This window comes from Eleginops maclovinus, chromosome 6 (assembly GCF_036324505.1).
Source record: "Eleginops maclovinus isolate JMC-PN-2008 ecotype Puerto Natales chromosome 6, JC_Emac_rtc_rv5, whole genome shotgun sequence".
NCBI classification, from domain to species: Eukaryota; Metazoa; Chordata; class Actinopteri; order Perciformes; family Eleginopidae; genus Eleginops; species Eleginops maclovinus.
In genome coordinates, this window is record NC_086354.1 from 9,709,942 (window position 1) to 9,732,123 (window position 22,182).

Genomic DNA, 22,182 nt, shown 5'->3' on the forward strand with positions numbered 1-22,182 from the left:
ATGCACTGATTAAACTCTATTAGAGTGTATGTATTGTTTAAAATGAAATGAAAAAAACAGCCAATTAGGGGCTTAGGAAACATCAAAATCCTGTTCAGGTTCAGTGACCACGGAACCAGAGCTCTGATCACCTCTTGTGTTGGACTTATTGGGTACACCTCCCCTGAAACACTTGTGTATTTTTATAAACGAAGAGCTAATAACATTTCCCGTCTAAACCACAACTCTCCTTTACTCTGCACATATTAATTGCATTAAACCACTGTGTTTATTTTACCTTCTTCTTACACTTGCTCCGCCATTCTCAAAAGCACAATGTGAACATGCATCACATGTGTCCTTTGGCACAGGCACAGATATTCTCTGGAATACTGAACAGTGCTCCAAATCAGAATGAAAATATCTGATCAATAACTGAGACCTTGATTTAACCAGGTCTAATACTGTCCATGCCTCTGACTCTGAAATGTTAAAGTGCATGGTAGAGCTATGATATTTGTAGCTTCAGATGTGGTAAAAAAAAAACCAAAAAGATTAAAATGGCAGATTAGAGCTGAAGCACACGGCTGCTGGATAGCGGGTCTGCGTGTGTGCTGGTCCCTGACTTGCCAATATGTTCAACTATGACACACACCAACTATACCACTAATGGAAAGGGATGCAACAATCTAATTATAGTATGCAAAATGGATTGAAAAGCCTGTGAAATTATGTTGTAATACATTTAATGTTTCACAGTTGATAAATCAGCCTGAAGGAATTCCGCTTACACAATAGCTCAGAAGGAAATGTTTCTCTAATTGTATTAGGTTCTCTCTATAAAGCACTTTTCTATTCTTAGTAACTACTCAAAGCTCCTTGCCATACAAGCCAGCCTTTAAACCTTCACTCATTCATGCAAGGGTGGCAGAGGCTACCGTACAAGGTGCCCTCTGCTCATCATGAGCAATGTACATTCACACTCACACTCACAAACTGATGGCTGTGCCATTGGGAGCAATTTGGGGTTAAGCATCTTGCCAAGGACACTTTGACATGTAGGCTACAGGGGCCATGGATCAACAGCCGCTCGACCTGCCCAGCCACAACACTAATGCCAAAGTATTGCACTTTAATCCCAGCAAATCCTATAAAATCAATGTTGATGTATTCCACGCAATTGTGAAAGTTTAAAGAGCGATCAGTTGGCATGATAGGAGGTTGAGTTGCCTCAGAACACCAGTCACTGAGAAAAACACTGTTTCTATCCCAAACAAGAACACAGATGTATTGTTTTACTTCTATCATTTAGTACTGCCACTACTTGAATCCATAACAAGTACTTTCTTTGACCGCCTTTGCTGCCTTACTAACCAAGTTGATGAAAGGTTATTTATAAATAGCAAATTTGACATGTGTTGCTTGACATTCAAAGTAGAATGCTATGAAATTGGACTTACTAAGTTTGACTTGGCACTAACATTTGACTACCATTTTGTTCACACAGTACTGGTATTTGATGATATATTGTATACCTAGATACTTCCTAGAACCAGTCTTCTCTTGTTTATGACTAAACAGCTCCAGTGGTTTTCAGGACCTTGTTCAAACACATTTTGGGAGCCATGTTTACACAGACTCGGTCCACAGGATTAAAAGCCAGACAGAAGCAAGCATCTCCTGGCAACCTTTTCTGCCAGGCAATGGCTCTGATCATCATGCAGAATGTGAAACAAGGTCTAATTAATTCCAGTTGCCAATTTGTCTGCATTACAGTGTATATGTGAGGTCTTCTGCCTAATCACTGCCGGGTTTAAAGCATAAAGTGAGGAATGTGTTGAACAGCGGGGTCAAGTTCCTCTTTCATGCTGCCTGCTGAGAGGGAATAGAAAGGAGAATACAAAAGCATAAACTTTTAATATTTACTCAGCCTCCATTCTAAATTTGCCTGACGCTGTCGACAACAACATACACAAATGTAAGAACAAAAAGTGTTCCAACTGTTGATAATGATATTTATAATATATTTTGAAAGGTTTTACATGCTTTATGTTCTGTGGATATGCTTGTTACATTGCTCTAGGTAAGGTCTTATAATTGTTCAAGTATTTAAAAAAAAAAAAAAGCACGAGTTCAGCTTTAAACATCAAGCCGTTCTTATTTTCTCAGTATTTATTTTATTCATGGGATTTGATCTCACTTTTGACAGGGGGAAAACAAATTGATTTTGTTTGACTTGCTGCCATTAAATGTACATACTTTTATATGGTATACTTGTCACTTCAAAGTGAAAATGAAACTAACACACTTACACAGTGTTTACTGGATACCTACAGTATCTGCATGCTTTGACAAAGCCGCTCATTTACCACCTGGCTTAAAGGGTTTACAGAGCAAGGATACCAGAAGTATTACATTATTATTGCCATGCGTGTGAACATTTTTACTGTACCCTTTTATTTTATTCTTCAATAACTATTCGTCAAACTTGTTTGCTCTTGCAAAGCATGCTAAGCATTATTTTATTTTTTATTTAATAGCGTCCAAGCTGCTCAGTGGGCGTGCTGCTGTCTATCATGGGGGATGTTTTGTAAGGTAGCTTATTCAAGAAACAAAGGCATATATTTGTGTGCTTGTTTAAAGATAAGGACACATAGAGCGATGTGGAGCCAGATAACTGCAACATCATCACAGGTTTGATTCCAGGCTTGGGAACTTTGGTGCATCTCATATCTTTGTCCATTGCTAAACTGTCCTCTGTCAAAAAAGGGTAAACATGCAGCAAAAAAACAGAAAGAAGATGTGGATACATTAGCTACAAAGTAGGAGGTAATGTCTTGCTGCCACATAAGCTAGAAAGATGACTTTCCTAGAGAGCTAAGTGCAGTACATAATGTCAAGCTTAACACATTAGAAGGAAAGTCAATGTGTTGGTATGATTTTTCTTCAGGAAATTTAATTTACTGATTAAATTAATGAATAGATACACAATACTGATTTCACCCTCACTTTCAAAATCATTTTTTGTCTCCCTTACTTTTACAGCTTAAGGTTAATTAAACATTGATAAACCCTCTCTAAAAAGATGATTTTCTATTGTCCACCTGCCATATCCCAGAGGTTACAGGATGTGAGTTAATTAAAAACATTGACACCCTCATCTGTAGTTATAACATATGTACCACATGATTAAAAACATTGACACCCTCATCTGTAGTTATAACATATGTACCACATGATGAAGCAATGATCGAGTAATAACCTTAGATCAGCAGTGAGTGGTGTGATGTGAGTCCTTATGTGACTAATGTTTGCCCGTGCTTTTGCCTTTCAGTCTTCATACAGGCTGTCTTATCCATAGATGTATAAAGAGAACAGGACACATCATTTATTCCTGTGAAAGTTGCTCAGTGGCGCGTGAAACTAAAATTGCATGACTACTGAGAGCAAAAGTACCAGTATGTGGGCCGATAGGAAGAGCATGCCTGTGTTTTGCTTAAGCCCCGCCTCTGTTCTCCCACTCTTGCTTCAGTCAAATGAATGGAGAGGGATAACAACTGGATTTGGCTTTCATCACATTTTAATACTTTTAGACCCTTATGATTTACATAAGGGCTACAAAAGTGTTCGTAGTGGGTAGTTGTGTTAGTTAAACAAAAATGATCCGCAGACAGACATCTCTTTTTTCAATGGGAACTAGCACTGTTTGGCCACTAAAAAAACGTAATTCAACGTCTGGGGCAAATGGGGAAATGGTCTTATGTTGATGGTGAAAGTTGTCTTGGAAAAAAATGAATAGACACAACTCAGGGCTGAATACAGCTCTGACAAATCTTACACAGATAATTATATCCACAGTTAATACTTTCCGTTAAAGATGACAGTCAAAGACCAAAGCACGGAAGTCTTTTTGAAAGGAGGAGGTATTATTTTTATTAATAACAGGAAGCATTTTATCTTGTGGGAAAGTTACTTTCCCACAAGTCCTGCTTGAATAATCCTTCATCTTCTAAAGGAAAACAGCATGTAGCGGATGCTTTTGATAACTGTTCATTATTACAATAAGAACTAAAATAACCAGGTTCATTGTGTGCAGGTACACACAAATCTGATACAGAAGACACACACACACACACACACACACACACACACACACACACACACACACACACACACACACACACACACACACACACACACACACACACACACACACACACACACACACACACACACACACACCAAACTGAACTGCCTTGATTGCAAATTAAAATGGACTCAAGTCAAGATGCAGACTACAAAGCACACACCGGGGAAATTGATATATTTACCAGTAAGAAGTCCCAGCTGACTTTAGATAAATTTCTCCAACTGTCCCTCATATCTCATTCTCTCTACTCTCCTTCACTCTGTGCTTCTTTATATCCGTCTCTCTATGGAAGATATATTTCTGTCACATATCCTCATTAAATTACAAACCACTTAAGACTCTGTCAGTTGAGGAAATGTCTTCAAAGGGCTCACAAACACACAGTGGCGTAAATGAAGAGCATGCTACCGGCACAGTACACAGACAGGGGCTTGCCTAATCCCCAGTTAATGAAAGCAAGAGAAAGGCTGGGTCCAATAAACTCTTCTGGTTTGCCAGCCTGTATAAATCCACTGTGAAATTAGCAGTTTCTGTAGGAAATGCCAATTCTACGATAAGACTGCTTCTCATCAAAATCTATCAAACACTTCTATTTTTCATTTAATATGAAGGAGAAAAACAGCAACGACACAATTATATGGTTAAGGAATTGTGTTTTTAAATGAAAGAGGTCAATAAACAGCCATTGAAGTTGGGTTAGGGTTACGATCCATTTTCACAGTGGAGCAAGTTAAGTTGTTGTTATTATTATAAAGCAAACCACAATTTGTACGGTAAAGATACACAACTAAGCGCTGGCAGGAAAAAAACAAGAGTTTGAATATGGTGAAATAATGCTGCAGTTTGTTGGCTCGGAGACAGGTATATGGGGCATGTCGCTCAATAGAAAATGGCCTGTTTGCTCATCAGTGTCAAATCAACAGATTGTTCTAGAGGAAGCTGGTGCAAGGGAACATTGGTCTGGCTAATAGGCTGTGGTGTGGTATTGTGAGGTCTTAGCAGAGAAACAGACAAAGGATTTATTTCAGTCAAGTAAGTCCACACAGCATGGATTATGTATGTTAATATGCAGACACCACTGTATTCTACTATGAATATGTATATACCTAACTGCATACACATGTTCATAGAAGACTATTCCCTGCAGCATTATTGATATTCCATTACCTCAGTCAGCAAGAGACTTTACTCTTTATGTGGTTTGTGTCAGCACAACTCCAAATAAGCAACAACTCTGTGACACCTTTCCCAGCATCAGTGGAGAACTATTGGTCAAGGTAACGCTTTCACTGTCTGAAACTGTTTGGTCATGGACACTTCAATGACCTGGATTCAATTTGAAGTCTGAATTTTTCATTTCAACTAAGAGACATCACATACTGTTTAAGTCAGATCAAGGTTATGTAGTTTATTGGCAAGGTAAAAACACATACATCTAAAAGTACTTTTGATTCAACTACTAAAGCACGAGAGAACCAGTATCAACATTACTTGTAGCAACTAGAGTATGGAAGGACATTTAAAGCAGGAATAATTTGTTTAATCCAGCTGTTAACCAGGTCAGCAAACCTGAATTAATTTAATCTAACCTAACTAACAGTGTGTAGCAAATGAAGTACCCGTCCAAGTAAGTTCTGTGTGTTGTAAGAAAACCTGGCAAGTAAACGGGACTAGTGTTTATTTGTGGTTCTGCTTCACAGAGAAATGTTCCTGTATTATACAATACTACATAAGGCACCATCACAGGTCTTTTCACTTCTCTCTGCACTCTGTAGAAAAGTATACACTCTTTAGACATTGACCTCTGCCTCATTGACCTCTGCCTCACTCCCTTGGGATTTTATTGATGCATAAAAAGCTTGTATTTTTGCCAGTTTCTTTTACTTTACTTTAACCTGAGCGGAGGTCTATTTCATTTAATGGTATATTAGTTCCTAATAATAATAAATAATGCTGTTAAGTGCTCTTCAAATGCACAATCAATGTTGACAGAACCTGTACACGACGCTCTGCCGCATTGCAATTTAGAGTTTCTCAAAGGCCGGATAAGATAATATATAGATTTGCTCTTTACAGAGGAAAAACTCAGTTATTCTGTCTAGACTCCCGGGAATCCGTGAGAAATTGTGGCCCAGTACACAATGTCCCTAAATTACAGGAAATGTCATCACGGCATTTATACTCTAAAAGGTAGTTCAGGAGCACTTCAATTTCAAAAGAACATTCATCAAATTATTGAGATTGCATTAAATATATGACAGAAAGTTCAATCTTTCATCACCCCCCTAAAAAAGAACCAACAATGCTTAGGTTCATATGAAGAAGATGCTTTCTCCTGCTTTCTAACCTTTCCTGACAGAAAAAGAGAAGAACAGACAGAAAAAGATGACAGAACAATGCAGGAGTTTGGAGAACGCAAGGGTCAGAACATGCGACAGTTCCCGGCAGGCAGGACCTAAACCGGGAGGGAAGAAAGATTAGAAAATGAAAAAAGAAGCAAAAAGGGAATAACGAAAAACTCACCCCTGGGAAAAGAAAAGAAAGCGAATGGGTCAATATGCTTTTCAAGAAAGAGCAAAACCCAGAAAAAAAATAATGAGAGCAAGAGGGAAACTGCCAAAAGGGTGAGAGTGATGATACTCCTCACTGTGTCCCCCGCCAAGGAGAATTTAAAAGCGTGTAAATTTCATCTGTGGGACGACCTTGACTGGCTGAGAGTGGAATTACATTTCTGTGGAGAAAAGTGTATGTTCAAGTGGCTAGACTGAAACAGATCATGTGGGACATGATTAGAAAGTAGCGAACAGCACAAGGAGGCCTACAATACATAATGAATCACAACTGGCGTTCTTCAGGGAGGAGTGTATTTCAGATGCGAGGGGATGTCGGGCGGCTTCTTACTGTACAGCTTAATTTACTCAGGTTTAAGAAAAGCAGCTCTAATGCTAACAAAAGCATGATCATTTAACTGAAAAGGAGACGCTGGTGCTTCCTAAACGGTGGATTCATTTACATTTTTTGAAAAGCATTTTAATAATATGTAGAAGTAGATGTTTAAATTATTTAACTCTATCATAAAATGTTATGATAATTATCATATTTTACGAAATATTGATATTGCTATTATTTAAGTTATCATATAATACCCTTCTGTAATTATGTCCTTGATATACTATGTGGATGGAGGCACATAGTCATTATTTATTCAATTGTTAATTATGTGAAGCAACTTAAATATAGCCATACACATATTGTTTTCACATTTAAATCATTAACAAAGTCAAAATATCTGCTACATCTATGACATATGTGTAGCTCTTAAGAAATAATTTGGTGATTTTAACAAACGATTTATACATTTTATAAAATGTAATTTTATTGTGTTTAACTGCGACAATACACATTTGCTAATTGATTATCATTTATTCGTTAACAGTTAAATAACTAGGAAAAGACGTATCAATCACTATCAATTCACAATACATTACAGTTCATTAGTAAATGATATCTAAAATGTTTCTCACTGGTTACATTTTGAAGGGAAACATAATGTCTGCCAGAATAATATTCAGCAAGGCGTTTTGTTTTTTTTCCAGAGTACAAAGTGCATTTCTTTTCAACTGCAGAGAAGTCATGGTCAAGTCAATGTCTCCAATGCTTCAAGTCAATATATTTTAATATTCAACTGAGTGCACAATCATTCCTTTAACCTTGACCAAGTGCTGCGAGGGCCCAAACATAACCATAAAGAGGTGTCATAATGCTGTAACATCTTGGAGTGGATATTGTTATGCAAATACTGTGTGTAGGAAAACAAATTAAATGTCTCCAGTGAACATTTAACCGAGATATCAACATTCAGTGACCCGTCATTAAACAACATATGCACATATAATGCTCATGGAGAACATCATCTGGAAGGCATTGTATTGGTGTTATTTTAACAGCAATATTCCATCTTGGAATCTAGTAAAACATTATTAAAACATAATGTTCTTAAAGGCAGGGATACTTTACAACTACATTTGCATTCCATGTAAATTGTCACCAAGGATGACTTGTACTTGTATACATATGGTTTCAATACATAGGGTTTATTCAAGTTTATATAGATTGCGTAGATATGATTTTATGACCCTGAAATACTGCTCTCCTTTCTCTCAGAACTTCAAATGCCCCCAGATATCAAATACTAAGCTGACTCAGACTGTTCATTCCCTATGATATCTTCTAGGCTTCCACTTTTGATGAAATAAACCTGTCTTAAATGGCTGCTTTGCTGAGCAAGGTAAAATGACTCACAGCTCCCTGGTAGAAAGCAGATTTAAGGCGGCCCTTCCCTTTTCTGACTCTGGAAGTGTGTGAATGTGTGTTAGCGCACAAGCATTTGGAATAACTAGCCATGCTTGTCCGCGGAACTGTAGGTGCCTGTATGGATTTTTTACAATCTGATCGAAACATTTCATGAGGATCTGATGAAAGTTTCTGCAGCGAGTCTGACTCCCGACATTAATTTGATGGTTGGTGTACTCTCTTAAAAAGTGTAGTTTACTACCTTGGGGCAACAGAAAACACCCGAATATAAAATACCATGTTTATATGTCTGAGAAACAGATATTCTGGTCCACATAATGGGTTATTTAAGGATTCTATGAATTCTTCAAATTGACTTTTCTGTCCCTGTAGCAAACCTGTTGTTTTGAGAATCAGATAATAAAGATTAATACATGTGTTTTTCTGTAACATAACCTGTGTATGCTACGACTCTTATGCTACTTTTGCTCTGCTTCTCCACCTGTATAAGATGAGTTCACAAAATCGTAATCTTTGTTTGAACGCGGTAAATTGACTGTCCTTTATATGGCGCTTAATCAGGTCTTTTCAACCCCTCAAAGCCCTTTACATACTACTAGTCATTCCCCATTCACACCTCCTTCATGCAGAGCAATACCACTTGCTTTAGGAAAGCTAACATTCATACACTGTTGGCCATGCCATCGGAGCAACTGCACGTTAAGTATCTGTCCCAAGGATACATCGACATGTTGACTGTACGGGCTGGGATCGAACCCACAACCTTCTAGTTGAAAGACAACCGCACTCCCTCGCAGCCACAGTCATCCCTGTTGGCACCAAACAACCGACCGCCAAAAGATGGGTTTTGGTCGACTTTCAAAACGACTCTGATGCGGTTTGTTCAGGATTTTATGAAAGCTGATACATGATGTATCATAATTTATAATAATTAATAAATACGCGTCTACTGATTAAGTCGTTGCTGAACAGGAAATATGTCCTTTGTCAATTCAGGAGTGACATTGGTCCCACAGTGATAAGCCTTGGTTAATTGCTGTCTCTTCCATTTGGGTATTATTGATTGTCAGTGAACTGCTTTGATTTGTGTCCTGATGATACAAGATGACATTAGCCCAAATGTTCCAATCAACAGTACCCTTCAGATGGTGAAACTACATCTAAACTTCTTTTGATTTGAAGAGAAATCATTGACCTCACAGACTGCATATGAGCTAAGATACAAGTTCCTTCTTTCCTTTGATCCAGATTAAATCACTAAACTGAAGTGCATGTGTGAAAGCACCCTTACCTTAAGCAAAGACGCACCACCACCTCTTAATGATTCCAACGTGATTATTCACTCATCAGCCCCCTAGCATGTTTGTCTGTCCGTATTTATTTTCAGATATACCTGTAGTAATGTGATTTCTTGTGATCCTGCTGCATGAAAACCGATATGCTCTTGGCCCTGTCATTTGTAGTGAAGGCAAAATGTCTGAGAATGTGCTGACGAGGCTATATCAACTCGTTTTGTTGCAGAGCAGACGGACAATCTGTTTCTCATCTCCTACTTCAACTTTCGCTGCTGGAGCAGTTCCATGCTTCGTTAGACTTGACGAGTTGGAGGAGACCCTGTTCTCTCCGTCTGCTGCCGAATCACACACCACACACTTTATCACAATTACTGTTCACACACACACACACACACACACACACACACACACACACACACACATGCACAAACAGATTAATTTGCACTCATACTTGCAGAAAAAAGATGTTTTTTTGTGGTTAGCAGACATCCGCTCTATGTCCGTCTGTAATTGTCTGGTGAACTGCACAAGCTGAGGACATTTATCACCCCACCTACGCCTCGGAGACTCACATGACATCTCCTCCAACACCTCCACCCACACCTCCTTAGATCCTCTCTGCTGCCTCCGTATCACAGCTGCTCCCCAACATCTCTACTCTCCCTTCTCCTCCTCCTTCCTGTCGAACAAATTCTGTGCTCTTTTTTTTTGATCTGCTCCTTTTTCCTCCTTCACTGTGAACTTTTCTTTCTTTCTCTCTTTGGGAAGTCTACAATTTCTTCATACAGCTCTTCACTCCATCTTTTGTGTAACAGCTTCATTCTTTTTCCTCACCTCTTTCACCTTCTTCTCCACAGTTGTTCCCCCCCTGAGGGCCTGACTGGACTCATGCTTTACTGTCACTCCTTGACCTCATCTGTCTTTCATAACTACAGTTCAGTTTTTCAGGAGGAGAAAAAAAGAGGTCAGAAAGAAACAATACCATGCCAAGTCTCTAAAATGTTTCCTCAGACCGTACACATCCTGGAATATTAACCCTACGTGGGAGTAAAGGTGTTAGGATTGCTCATTGCTTTAGCTATCACTTTTTCTACCTTTTTATTTGTAATCTCAAGTAGCCAGACAATCCTCAAAGGTTGGGGGAAAACCTCCTCATTATTTTATGTATTTTTTTCAGTATCCCGATGCAGACATTTCAATGTGTGATTTACAAAATGGTTGCCCCCAGCTAAAGAAAACTCACTGCATCTCTGCCCTTTATAACAAGCTATTTATCCAACCAATTTACTTCAGACCTTTGTAGCAGCCGCCATTACAAACTGTTTTACCAACCAAGTTATTCAAGGATCATTTGGAGTCATTCTGCAACACAGGTTTGCCCAACAACATGTAGTTTTATATTAGTGGTGCCACACAGGAAAACACATCACACAACTAAAGAGAACAAACACTGTAATGTGTTGGTTTGTATACTTGCATTTGCCTGTTGGGTCAGTGAAACGGCCTCAGGAATCCCTGGTATTGATCTTTTTCATCACTGAAATGAATCAGGTGTTTCATAGTTTGCTAACACAAACAAATCAGCTTCTTAATAAATTATGCAACAGATGAGCCAATGTCCCCATCCCCTTCTCATCCTCTGTCCCACTTAGTACAGAGTGGACACTTCTATATAGTGGCCATCCTGTTAAACCTCTTATACCTAGTGGCTTGGACGGAAGTGTCTTAAGACTGTAACAATTTTTGACAAAGAGTTACACTGACATTGAGTCATTACAGAAGGTAATGAATGCACAGCATAGGGCTGGGACTATTGTATAATAGTTTTTTTTTAAATGTAAAATAGCTGCAAAAAATGTCCATAATAGAAGTCCAAGGTGAGGTTGAACCACATAGAAAAAAGAGAAAACCAGCACATCTGCATATTTCAGAAGGTTATAATCTGTTTTTTAAATGAAATAAATCAATAAATGATTCATCTGAAGTTAGTGTAAAAATAATGTTTACACATTACATATATATTAATACAGCCTAGTATTGAATATTACTATACATTAATTCACTGCTACTGAGTGTTTTATAAAGTCTCTAGGCAGCACACTGTCTGTATCCAAGTATAATCGGTATCAATAGCTTTGTGCTACAGAGGGTTTATTAATCATGTCATTTAGAATTCCATCATTAATGATCTGATAAAGATTCTATTAAAAACATCACAGGAAGAAATTCTCCTGCAGATGAGATATGTTTGTATTCTGTGGTTATGAAACTCATCATAGAAATGTTGTGTTTACTTTAAAGGCGTGTTTTGAACCCCTTCTTTTTATCTACAGTTTACATTCGTAATTACATTGATATCAGAATTAAAAGTTGCTAGTGTATCGGCTATAGTTGAGTAATGTGGCAGTCTGTCAGGATAAACACAATGTGATGTAAGCGTGTACAATACTGGCACTTCATAACCTCGGAAACCTAAGCAATGTCTTATTACTCTACATTCCTCCCTGCTGAAATGGTTTATAGGTGGGTTGTTGTTGGTTGGCTTTACTGTGGACAGAAAGTCTCTGTTTTTTCTTTTGTTACTTCATGGTTGCAGGCTACTTGGTTGAAAGAAAAATATCTACAGAAACATTCCATGAAAAGTGTATCTATGGCGACTGGGATCTACTTTGGAGAAAAGTGCAAGACTCCGACCGACCAACCTTTGGAGACCGAGAGCGCGTGTTGAATGTGTGAAATATTTATAGCACATTGCATAGCCTTAGGATAAGAGCATACAATATGACATTTGGTCAGAAAACATTTCAGAGTTTCTCAGTGTTATTTCTGTGTTTACATGGGAACAGTGAAAGCCCTTGAAGAGCATCCAGCAAACAGAGCATCACACTTGGAGACTGTCTAACAATATACAAAATCTGATCATATATTCTGTTTTATTATTAAGGGAAAAGCTCCCTATTATCTTTTCTTGAAATGTATCTGAAACGTAACTAGCGTTGGAAGATAAATAAATTCTTTCATGTGGTAACACTTTCTATAATTATAAATATGTTCAACATTAGACAGCAGCATGTGCAGATTTAAAGGGATACTATGTAGCATGTGAATATATAATATCATTCAATTCTATTCATTATTTAATGGTTAACATATAACAGTTTCAAAATAAATATGTAACTGAACCTACATATCTGCAAACACATAATGGAGAATAAAAAAAAACGATGTAATAATTAACATCTATAATAATATATAACAGGTGTATAGTCAGTATAAAAGGTTTATGGAACATTTAACATAAACCTTACCTACCAACTCAGTCTCATGGTATTTCATGTTATAGTCACATCATTTAATTTATTGAATCCTATTGATACCTACAGACTTACCGATATTGTACATCTCTCAAAAAAATAATAAGTGTCATTGAAGTTTTTAATGAATGTTCTTTGTTGCATGTTAGTAAACTGTCCATGGTCCATGGATTGAAATCAATGTTAGAAGTTGAGTTTATGCCCTAATCTGTTTTTCAGAAAATGGTAGGTGTGAAGAAGAACATGGGAATGTTATATCACACAGAACAACAACTCTTGAATCCCCAATGCTTCAATCAAAATTGCAAAGATTACATTTACTTTTCCTGGCTAATGAAAATGCAAAAGCAAATGAAGAATGACAGCAAGCGACGGATACGCTAGTCACTGCTGTTTGATCAATTGGTTAAAACGTCACAGCCTTTCAGTCAGATTAATGCGGTAGCCATTCTCGACTATCAACTCCTATTTGTATTCCCTCTTATACAAGGCCTTTATATAACCCAGTATTCACTTACCATTAATAATGAACACTGTTACCGTTGTTCTCCTATGTTCATTATTTATTTATTTTATTGTGTTTATTTGAACATATTTTGCACAGAAATCCCCTTTAAATAGTATCTTAACATACAATGAAATATCAGCGTGTTAGGCACGCAATATTATTCCTGTAATCATTTAAATAATCCTTACAAAGCTATAAAACATTTTTAAACGCCAAGTATTCATGTATTTAAACTTACGCTATCCTAGAGACTATAGACTACATCAATCAGCTGGATGTCTTTTTTTTGTTTAACTAATGTGTATAGCAGGTGTTGCATGATTCCCAGCTGGTAGCCAGGCAGGTGGTGCTTCTCTTAGGTGTTTGTGTTGCATTCGAGTGTAGAGGGGTTGCGGGGGTCATTACTCTCCTACCCCTCCCCCTGCTCCAATCTCCTGCCCCAGAGCGAGACTTTCTCCACTGTTTCTTTGTTAATATGACAGGCCTAATAGAATAAATAGGATGCCTATTTTTACCTGGATGCTGGCAGGGTGATCACACTTTACACACATACACGCAACACTGCGCCGGAGGTTGGGGAAGAGCTGAAACCTGACTCGGTGGGCGCCGAGGTTGAAGAAGGAGGTCACAGTGATTTAATTGAGAGAGAAAGTAAGTAGGGAAGCTGGGGAGCCAGAGACAAAGCTGTAGATATTAAAAGAACAAGACAATAGGAAGACATTAAAGTGTTGCTTTCTGTTGACTGCAGATGCAACTTTGATTGTTCTAAATATTCTCAATTTGATCTGACATTTAACAATGTAACAAGCTCCATAATGTCACCTTTGGTGCTTTTGAAGCACATTCAGAATTTAATTGGTGTTGGAGTGTTCTGAAAGGACTCCAAAGTAAGTCATTATTTGAAACAGTTTTCAAGCAAGCTGGGCTTCAACAAAACTTCCTGTGTGACGGTTCAGTAAGTGAACGGGAGATGAGGGAAGCTAAATGTGGCTAATCATATTAACATCTGTGATGTGTATTTTCTGAAGGCAGTTTGAGACACCTTTGGTATTTTGGCTGTTTTAAAGAAGTTTCAAAGCATTTCTTGAACATTTTGGGAGCAGCCGGAACCTCATGCGGCGACACAAATGAAAATATAATTGTTGAAACCTAACCTTCCAAATCTGTATGGTATCGGAATCAGTTTTTAAAGGTCACCTATTATGCAAAATGCACTATGTATTTTATACATAAATATGTGTCCCCGGTGTGTAAGGAGACTCACAAAATGTCAGAAAATACAACCCTCTCTCTTTTCCTCCTTACCCACATCTCTAAAAATGGGGGTACAAACGAGCTGATCCAGATTTGCTTCGGTTATGACGTCATAACCGAATGGTGGGTTTACATTGAACTCCTTGCAACGTCCTGCCCACATGACACGTCCCAACCTATCGTCCCCCATATACAGTCAGCAAGCTAAATCCCCTCTGCAACAAGCTTTGTCATGATATTGCCCTACAATATATTGTTCAGATATAGCATAATAGGAGACCTTAAAGGCACAGTTGGTTGTATGTGGTGCAATTAGAAAACTACAGACAAATTAGTAAAATGTAAGAAAATGCCAGCACACAGATGCTTGGTAACTTGGTAGAGACTCGAGAACCATCTCTTCTCTGCTATTTCTCCATTGATTTGTTCATGTTTCTCTCAACTTCTTTAGAACATTTAAAGCTCTTAAATATTGCTGCAGGCCACCTCGGGGCGACATTCACATAGTATCAAATTAAATTGCTTACCAGTTACCATTCACTTGAAGTCATGTCTATGAGAACATGATAAATGTATTTCCAATGTTCCACTATGTGCACGAGTAAGTTGCTAACTTTCTCTCGCTGTTTGATGCCGGGCAGATAGCCTATGGTGAGTTTATATGATGGCTTTCAAATGCTGAAAATACTGTTGGGGACACTAAAAGAGCAAGCCAAACAATGAAGCTGGAAAAACAAAGCAATGAGCCCAAGAAAGGAAGGAATATTTACACATATTGCATAATGTGGTAGCCCCTCTAAACGTTTTGGGTGTAGGGGGTCACCTACATGTGGCTGAAGGAAGTCCAGCACCACAGTATATGTTGAGTTATACTGATCAGGATTTATCCTATACATTTATTCGGTAAAAGAACCATAATGTATTAACTTAATCTCACATGTTAACTAAAGCTGGAGCCTTTAAAAGGGCCCTTAACTTTCCGATCAAATGCATTTCTTTGATGTAATAAAGCGTTGCAACATGAACGGAGCTGCAGCAGCCTTCTTGCTGTTCGTGTCTGATCTCTGCCGTGGTAATTGAGGTCATTTGTCTGACAATAGGAAACTCGTATCACAACCAAGTGCAGGGAAGAAGTGCTATTAATCACCCCGACAAGGCATCGTGGTCAAACACACACTGCACACAGACTGACCGCGGTTAATGAGCTATGGCCCCGTCTCTACTAACGTGACTGATACAGGTGATACTTGTATTCACAAAAATGATGTTTTTTTTCCCCCTTTTGTGTTTGTTTCCTAAGCGGATCACTAAGTATTGGATTTCGTCAAATAGATTTTGCTCATCATATAAACCACCTTGTAGCTGCTGCCATGAAACAAATAAGGTGACTACAACTCTTTCTCTCTTGATGCAGTGCAAAATATCCTGTGCAGTGCTGAAAAGCATACCGTTTTCATCCCTATTAACCATATACATAAATAAGCCTTTACACTGCAGGTGCAGAAAATGATCGGCCAGCCTTCACACTGAATATGGAAGGCGTCAGGTATTTGGAGCAAAGGGCAAGGACATGGATCATCAAACTCTCCTGTGAGCTCATTACTCCCTCCAAAAGGCCAGGACATTTCCAAGAAGCCAGGAAGAGATTAAGAAAGATGACTCTGATTTTGAGTTTTTGCCAATGGAATCTATTTCCTTTCCTCGAAACGAATGGTCCTGAGCCCGGCTGAAACAGTTACCAGCTTTTATTGAATCATCTCAGGCCTTCACAGGCCAATGTAATCACCTTGCTCCTTTTGTCCGTTTGTCAGGAAAATACATTCTGGACCTCAAACTAGTTCAGATTTCCAATGTTTTTATTGTGCGAGCTGATAACAACAGAAATGTTGTTTGAGGGAAAAACTGTATGACTTGCTGTTACTGTAACCTGGTCTATAGCAAAAGTAGAAACAGTTGTATATGGGAATTTAAGTAAAACAAAAATACTGGGAAATTTGCAAATAGGCCGACAATTTTTCTATATTTTCTCTCACATTATAGGAACAAATTACAATCCAAGAAAATACATGAAACTTCAGGACATTAAATGGATATTGAGTATGATGGTATAATTGTTTAAATCGGCTACACACATCCCAACAACACTCAGTGCTGTGTGTAACGTGTTACAAAAGTAACAGAGTTACAGTAATGTATTACTTTTTGCGGTAACGCAGTAATATAATGCATTACTTCTGAAATTTGGGTAATATAATACCCGTTACAATTCTCAGTAATGCAGTTACAACACATTTTAACCCGAAATGATGTGGTGTTTTGTTTCTAAGAATTCACAAACATCGCGAGACATTCCGACACCATAGAAACAATTGTGCAGGTAGAATAGTAACTCATTAAGCCTGTTTACTATCGGTTAAGATGGCTGCAGAAACAGATTCGCTGCAGGCTCGGAGAAAAGAAAAGAAAAAGACAGGAGTGCGCTGAGTCAAAGCTAAAGAAGGTAACTTTCTCTGGGTCTGCATGCCTCTTGAACCCCGAGAAGTTAAGAGACTCGTGGCGGAGTGTTGAAGATCTGCAGCCTCTGTCCTCTGTGGAATTGCTGGCTTTTAGAAAATCCCTGTTAACACACCAATGACAAGGTGAGCTAACGTTGCCATAGAGACTCGTTCATATACAGCAGGTTATTGGGCCGTGCAGAGGCTCCACTAACATGTTATTAATAACACACAGCGATGTAATGTTACCGGTATCAAATATTATTTAGCTCACTTAAACGGAGCATGAGTTTAATTTCTAGCTCTTTTCCTAATTTTCAGCATGTAGGCTACTGCCGGATAGATAGCAAGACAGACAGACAGACAGACAGACAGACAGACAGACAGACAGACAGACAGACAGACAGACAGACAGACAGACAGACAGACAGACAGACAGACAGACAGACAGACAGACAGACAGACAGACAGACAGACAGACAGACAGATAGATAGCTTTAATTATTGAGCTGCAATAAACTACATTTTAGCATTTAAAGCCATACTTTTGCGGTTATTTTGGTAACTTTAAAGTAACTCAAAGTAACGCATAACATTTCAGAGACAGTAATAATGTAATGTAACTTGTTACTTTAAAAAGACAGTAATAAGTGATATGCACTGTATTACATTTTGCCTAGGCTGTCAGAGGTGTCTCAAAATGAAGAGTAATGCACTTTCCATGAGGATGGGAAAACGTCAAAAGTCATCTAATGCCATATGTCAGCACGGAGGCAACTGGGAGCTAACAGTGGCGCGCAACATGGGTATCCTTGCACTAAGTAATGGAAGGGAAGAGAAGTGGCAGAGGCAAACAAAGAGCAAAACAGCTGACAGTTTGGAGCCATTGACGTGAAATGGCTGGGATAGAAGTACTATGTCTTACCTCTGCTGAGAAAACAAGAACAGGTAACACAAAAACTGATGTCTGACATATAGTGGCATTTTGATAAATAAGACAAAGAGCAAAGACGCTGCTTCTTTGAAAGTTCACATAAGTAGTGGTGGTTCAAGATGTTCTGGAGAGCGCTTGTGTAGTTTCTGTAATTGCTTAAGATATAACAATGGTGATTATTGTGCCAAGCACAGACTCTACAGAACTACAACCACACTCTCTTTCAGTGCGAGTATTAAACAGATGGTAGTGCCGTTGGCTGTAATGTATTTACCATGTATCTTGAAGAAAATGCCTGGATACCAGTCGATGCTAACATACAAGTATTAGTTCTGGTGGCATCCATGGTTAAATGTTGTCCAAATAGAAGCAGTTGCACATGAACCTTGAACATCCAGGTGCTTTGCATTGATACAGGTGCAATTAAAATCAGCAAAGGGTTTCATTCAAATCCGTAACTTCCTGTCAAAGCTCTGCCAAAGCAATCTACAAGAAGTATTTCCGTTTAGAATTAAGACCAAAAACCTAATGGTTGAAACCTTTGTGTGGATGGCCACACACATAGGAATGTATGAAAGACTGCCACGCTGGAAGTCAAGTAAAATCTCTCCACAACAGTATACAACCAAAAGTAAAGGGAATGTAAGAGGGGCTTTGTAAAGAAGAGGTCCCATGTGAAGATTTCTCCTGGCATGAATTCTCTCGATTATTGGAGTACGCTCAAGACCCCTGCCAATTTTTACATTTTAACATAATAATGCAGAACATCACACACCCACACACATGCATAAAATCACCATTATTTGTGTCAATGTAATTTCTGGCTCTGAATATGAAAATTGAAAGAATTGACTGTGTGCCTTATGCTCAGGGCAAAACAATTACGTTACTCTTTTTTTGTTTATAAACATAATTCCTTGTGTGTGTCCTACCTTTGCTAATATCCTGGTACTCGAGCCACAGCTGTCTCTGGACCTGTTTGTTGGGGTACCAGATGGTGCAGGACTCCTGGAAGCCGTACACTGCCTCCTGCACGTAATGGTTCCCAAACTCCCTGAGGATGGAGACAAAGTCGCTCCGCTGCGTTGCCCCGTCCAGAGAATGAATGGCCGAGCTGAAGGCTGGGAAGATGGAGGGGAAAAAATAGAAAAGAAAAAAAGGAATCCAAATGAGAAACAAACCAAAAATATAACCGAATACAAAAATATATACATTTTGTTTACTCAGCAATTTCCGGGACACTGTAAGGGTTTTATCACTAAGGTGAAGAAAGCTGTAAAGCCTCACAGGATCTTCATGGATCACAGATAAATGCAGCTGAGGCCTTAGCATGAACTATTGGTAACCCTGACTGTAACTACTCTGCACAACAGAATAGGAATTCCAGCCCTGTGTTTCCTACTGTTCATATCCAGCAATATGCCTATTCTCATCTTTAGTTTCTAATCATTTTAGTGATAGTGATTTAGTGTTAATAAAGGGTGTCAGACACATAACTTGCAGGAAATATAGGTAAAAGTAATGTATGATATGAGGGGCGAGGTAGCAATGGGATTACTTTGAGCTAGTATGACCAAACCAACTAAGGAATTTGCATCCAATCCAATTTTATTTATAAAGGACTTTAAAACCTGTAAACCAAAGTGCTGTATAGATCAATACAAAATCACGTAGTGCAGCTCACAAAATCATAATTATATCAACCATCTACTTCAAAATATAAATGTAGATACAGACATTCAAACTCTGTAAAACTCTACTTAAAAAAACATGTTTTCCTGTTTTAGTCCATGTCTGTCAAACTTTTTAAAAGGCACATGCTGCATTTGAATTAACAGCATGAGCATTGACCATTTCCGTCTGGCGTCTTAAACAGGTTTAGAGGTTATCTGAGCCCACTGCTTACTATTCATGAAACCTTTCAACCACACAGTGCGGAGATACAGTGACCAAATATAGACCGGGAGCACAGGCTTACATAAAACTAATTAGTGTGTGTAATGTAACATAGCCCAAACACTTTGAAAGTGTTATATAATGCCGGATGAAAGATCGTAATCAGAATACCTGATGAAGAAAGATGATAGCAAAATGTGTTGTGAAACCAGTTGCAAACAGAATGGGAGAACTGTTGAATCTTTGTACTGTAACTCTGTCTTTATAGTCATACCACCCTATTTTTCTTACTCTATCAGTTGTTCTTCACTTATAGAATTGTGCACGTGAAGTTTGATGTTGATCTTGAAAAAATTAACAGCTAATAATGGCCTGAGTAACCTGCGGTGCCAAAATTGGGCTTTAAGCTTTGGGGCATAACTGTGAAAATTAGCGAAACGAAAACACAAAAAGTCAGTGAACTGCAGCAACATCAGATATTTCACAGTTAGCAAACCGTTGTTATTGAATACCAGAGCAAGTAAGGTTGTATGATAAGCATCAAAACCTTTGGGTTTATAAAATAGGGCATAGTGCTTTCTTTTATACATAGTGACAAAGAAGGTTATCGCACACCATTAGACATGTGCATTCATACATATGGTTGTCGGCCAACATGCCATCCAAATCCTTTTAACCTGGGTCTGTTAGTGTTTAGAATTGTATCTTGTAGCAGTTTCCATTGAAATTCCCTGGTTGAAAGGAAACTCTAGACCCATATTGCTTAGTTATTGTTCATTGATCTCCTCTGTAGTTTCCTTGTGAAATGTTATAGTTACTTTCTGACAGCAAATACATATCACACTGTCTTCATATTTGAAATCCTTTCACAGGAGTCAAAAGGAAACAAAACACTGGCCACTGTGAGTTGTATTATGTGGATTTGTATTTGTTTTATCAATGTTTTACTTAAAAAACAAAGGAATTCTGCCTTAAATCAATGTACATGTTTTTATCTCTTTCTAAATATGGTTAAGAGTCCACTTGATCACATGCAGCCTAATCTCTGACTGGGTATGATAACCCTCGAGTCGATGTGACAATGTCATGTGAAATGTGACAATGTCACAACGCCTCAAAGGTTAAAGATTAGCGTTTTCCTCTTTCTTTAGACCAGGATAAGTGGTGGTAAAAACCTCGGGGTGAAGGATATTGTTATAGCTTATTTAGACAGCGAATATCCCTCGGGCGTTTTTATGTCCTAGCTGAGACCTAAACTGAAATGACAGTTTTTTTTACCCACAATAGTGAAATAAAGGACCTACTACAGCTACTACTGCCTCTGCATTCATATTATGCGCGGTAAAACAGCTCCCTATTAGTTAGTTTGGCGTGCAACCAATCAGATGACAGCTGTATGTGGCAGCACAAGCTAAAAGGGGACGTAACCATAGAATTGAAACTAACTAGCTAGGAGCCACAACCTCGCGTTGAGCAAACGTCAACTCACTATCAGCTAGTTTAGTGAAGTTAATGGGTACATTATTGAGACAAACAAGATGAACATCTTCTAATGTGGACTCAACTCACTATGCCGCAGAATTACAACATGAAATTTAGGAGAATGTATGTCTGATAATTCACATTTACCAAACTATAGAAAATAGGATTTTTTCTTCGTAAATATTGGAAAACAAAAGTGCAATAGCAATTTATCATTATCGTTTTCCATGCAGTATTAATATCTCAGCAATCACGCTCCGCTCGTTTTTACTTCTCCTCCAAAATTAAATTAGGAGGCCACTGAAGTGAGAGACAGAAAGCGCCGTGAGGATGAGCGATGGGGGCTTTCGCTATCGGAGTTTTTAAAAAAAAACTGTAGAATCACCCCTTTGGTGGAATTATCATGAGCTTAAGTGGTAAATGGGAGTGAAAATAAGGGTGCAGAGTTGCTTCCGAGTGAAAACAGAAAGCAGACATGGCAACCACTTTCAAACCACAGCAGCACCATTGGAAATGCATTAGAGGTGTCATGGCTGTATTTACAGTAGGGTAGCGGCACTT

At 38.4% G+C, this 22,182-nt stretch overlaps 1 protein-coding gene across 2 annotated transcripts in view; it reads right to left on the reverse strand.

The window, feature by feature from the left end:
- astn1 (astrotactin 1) overlaps nt 1-22,182 on the reverse strand; it is a 337,331-nt gene that overhangs the window by 109,613 nt on the left and 205,536 nt on the right. For both annotated transcript variants that reach the window (XM_063885659.1, XM_063885658.1), the window contains one exon: nt 19,176-19,364. In XM_063885659.1, the coding sequence (XP_063741729.1) occupies nt 19,176-19,364 (189 nt within the window). The remainder of the gene's footprint in view (nt 1-19,175; nt 19,365-22,182) is intronic.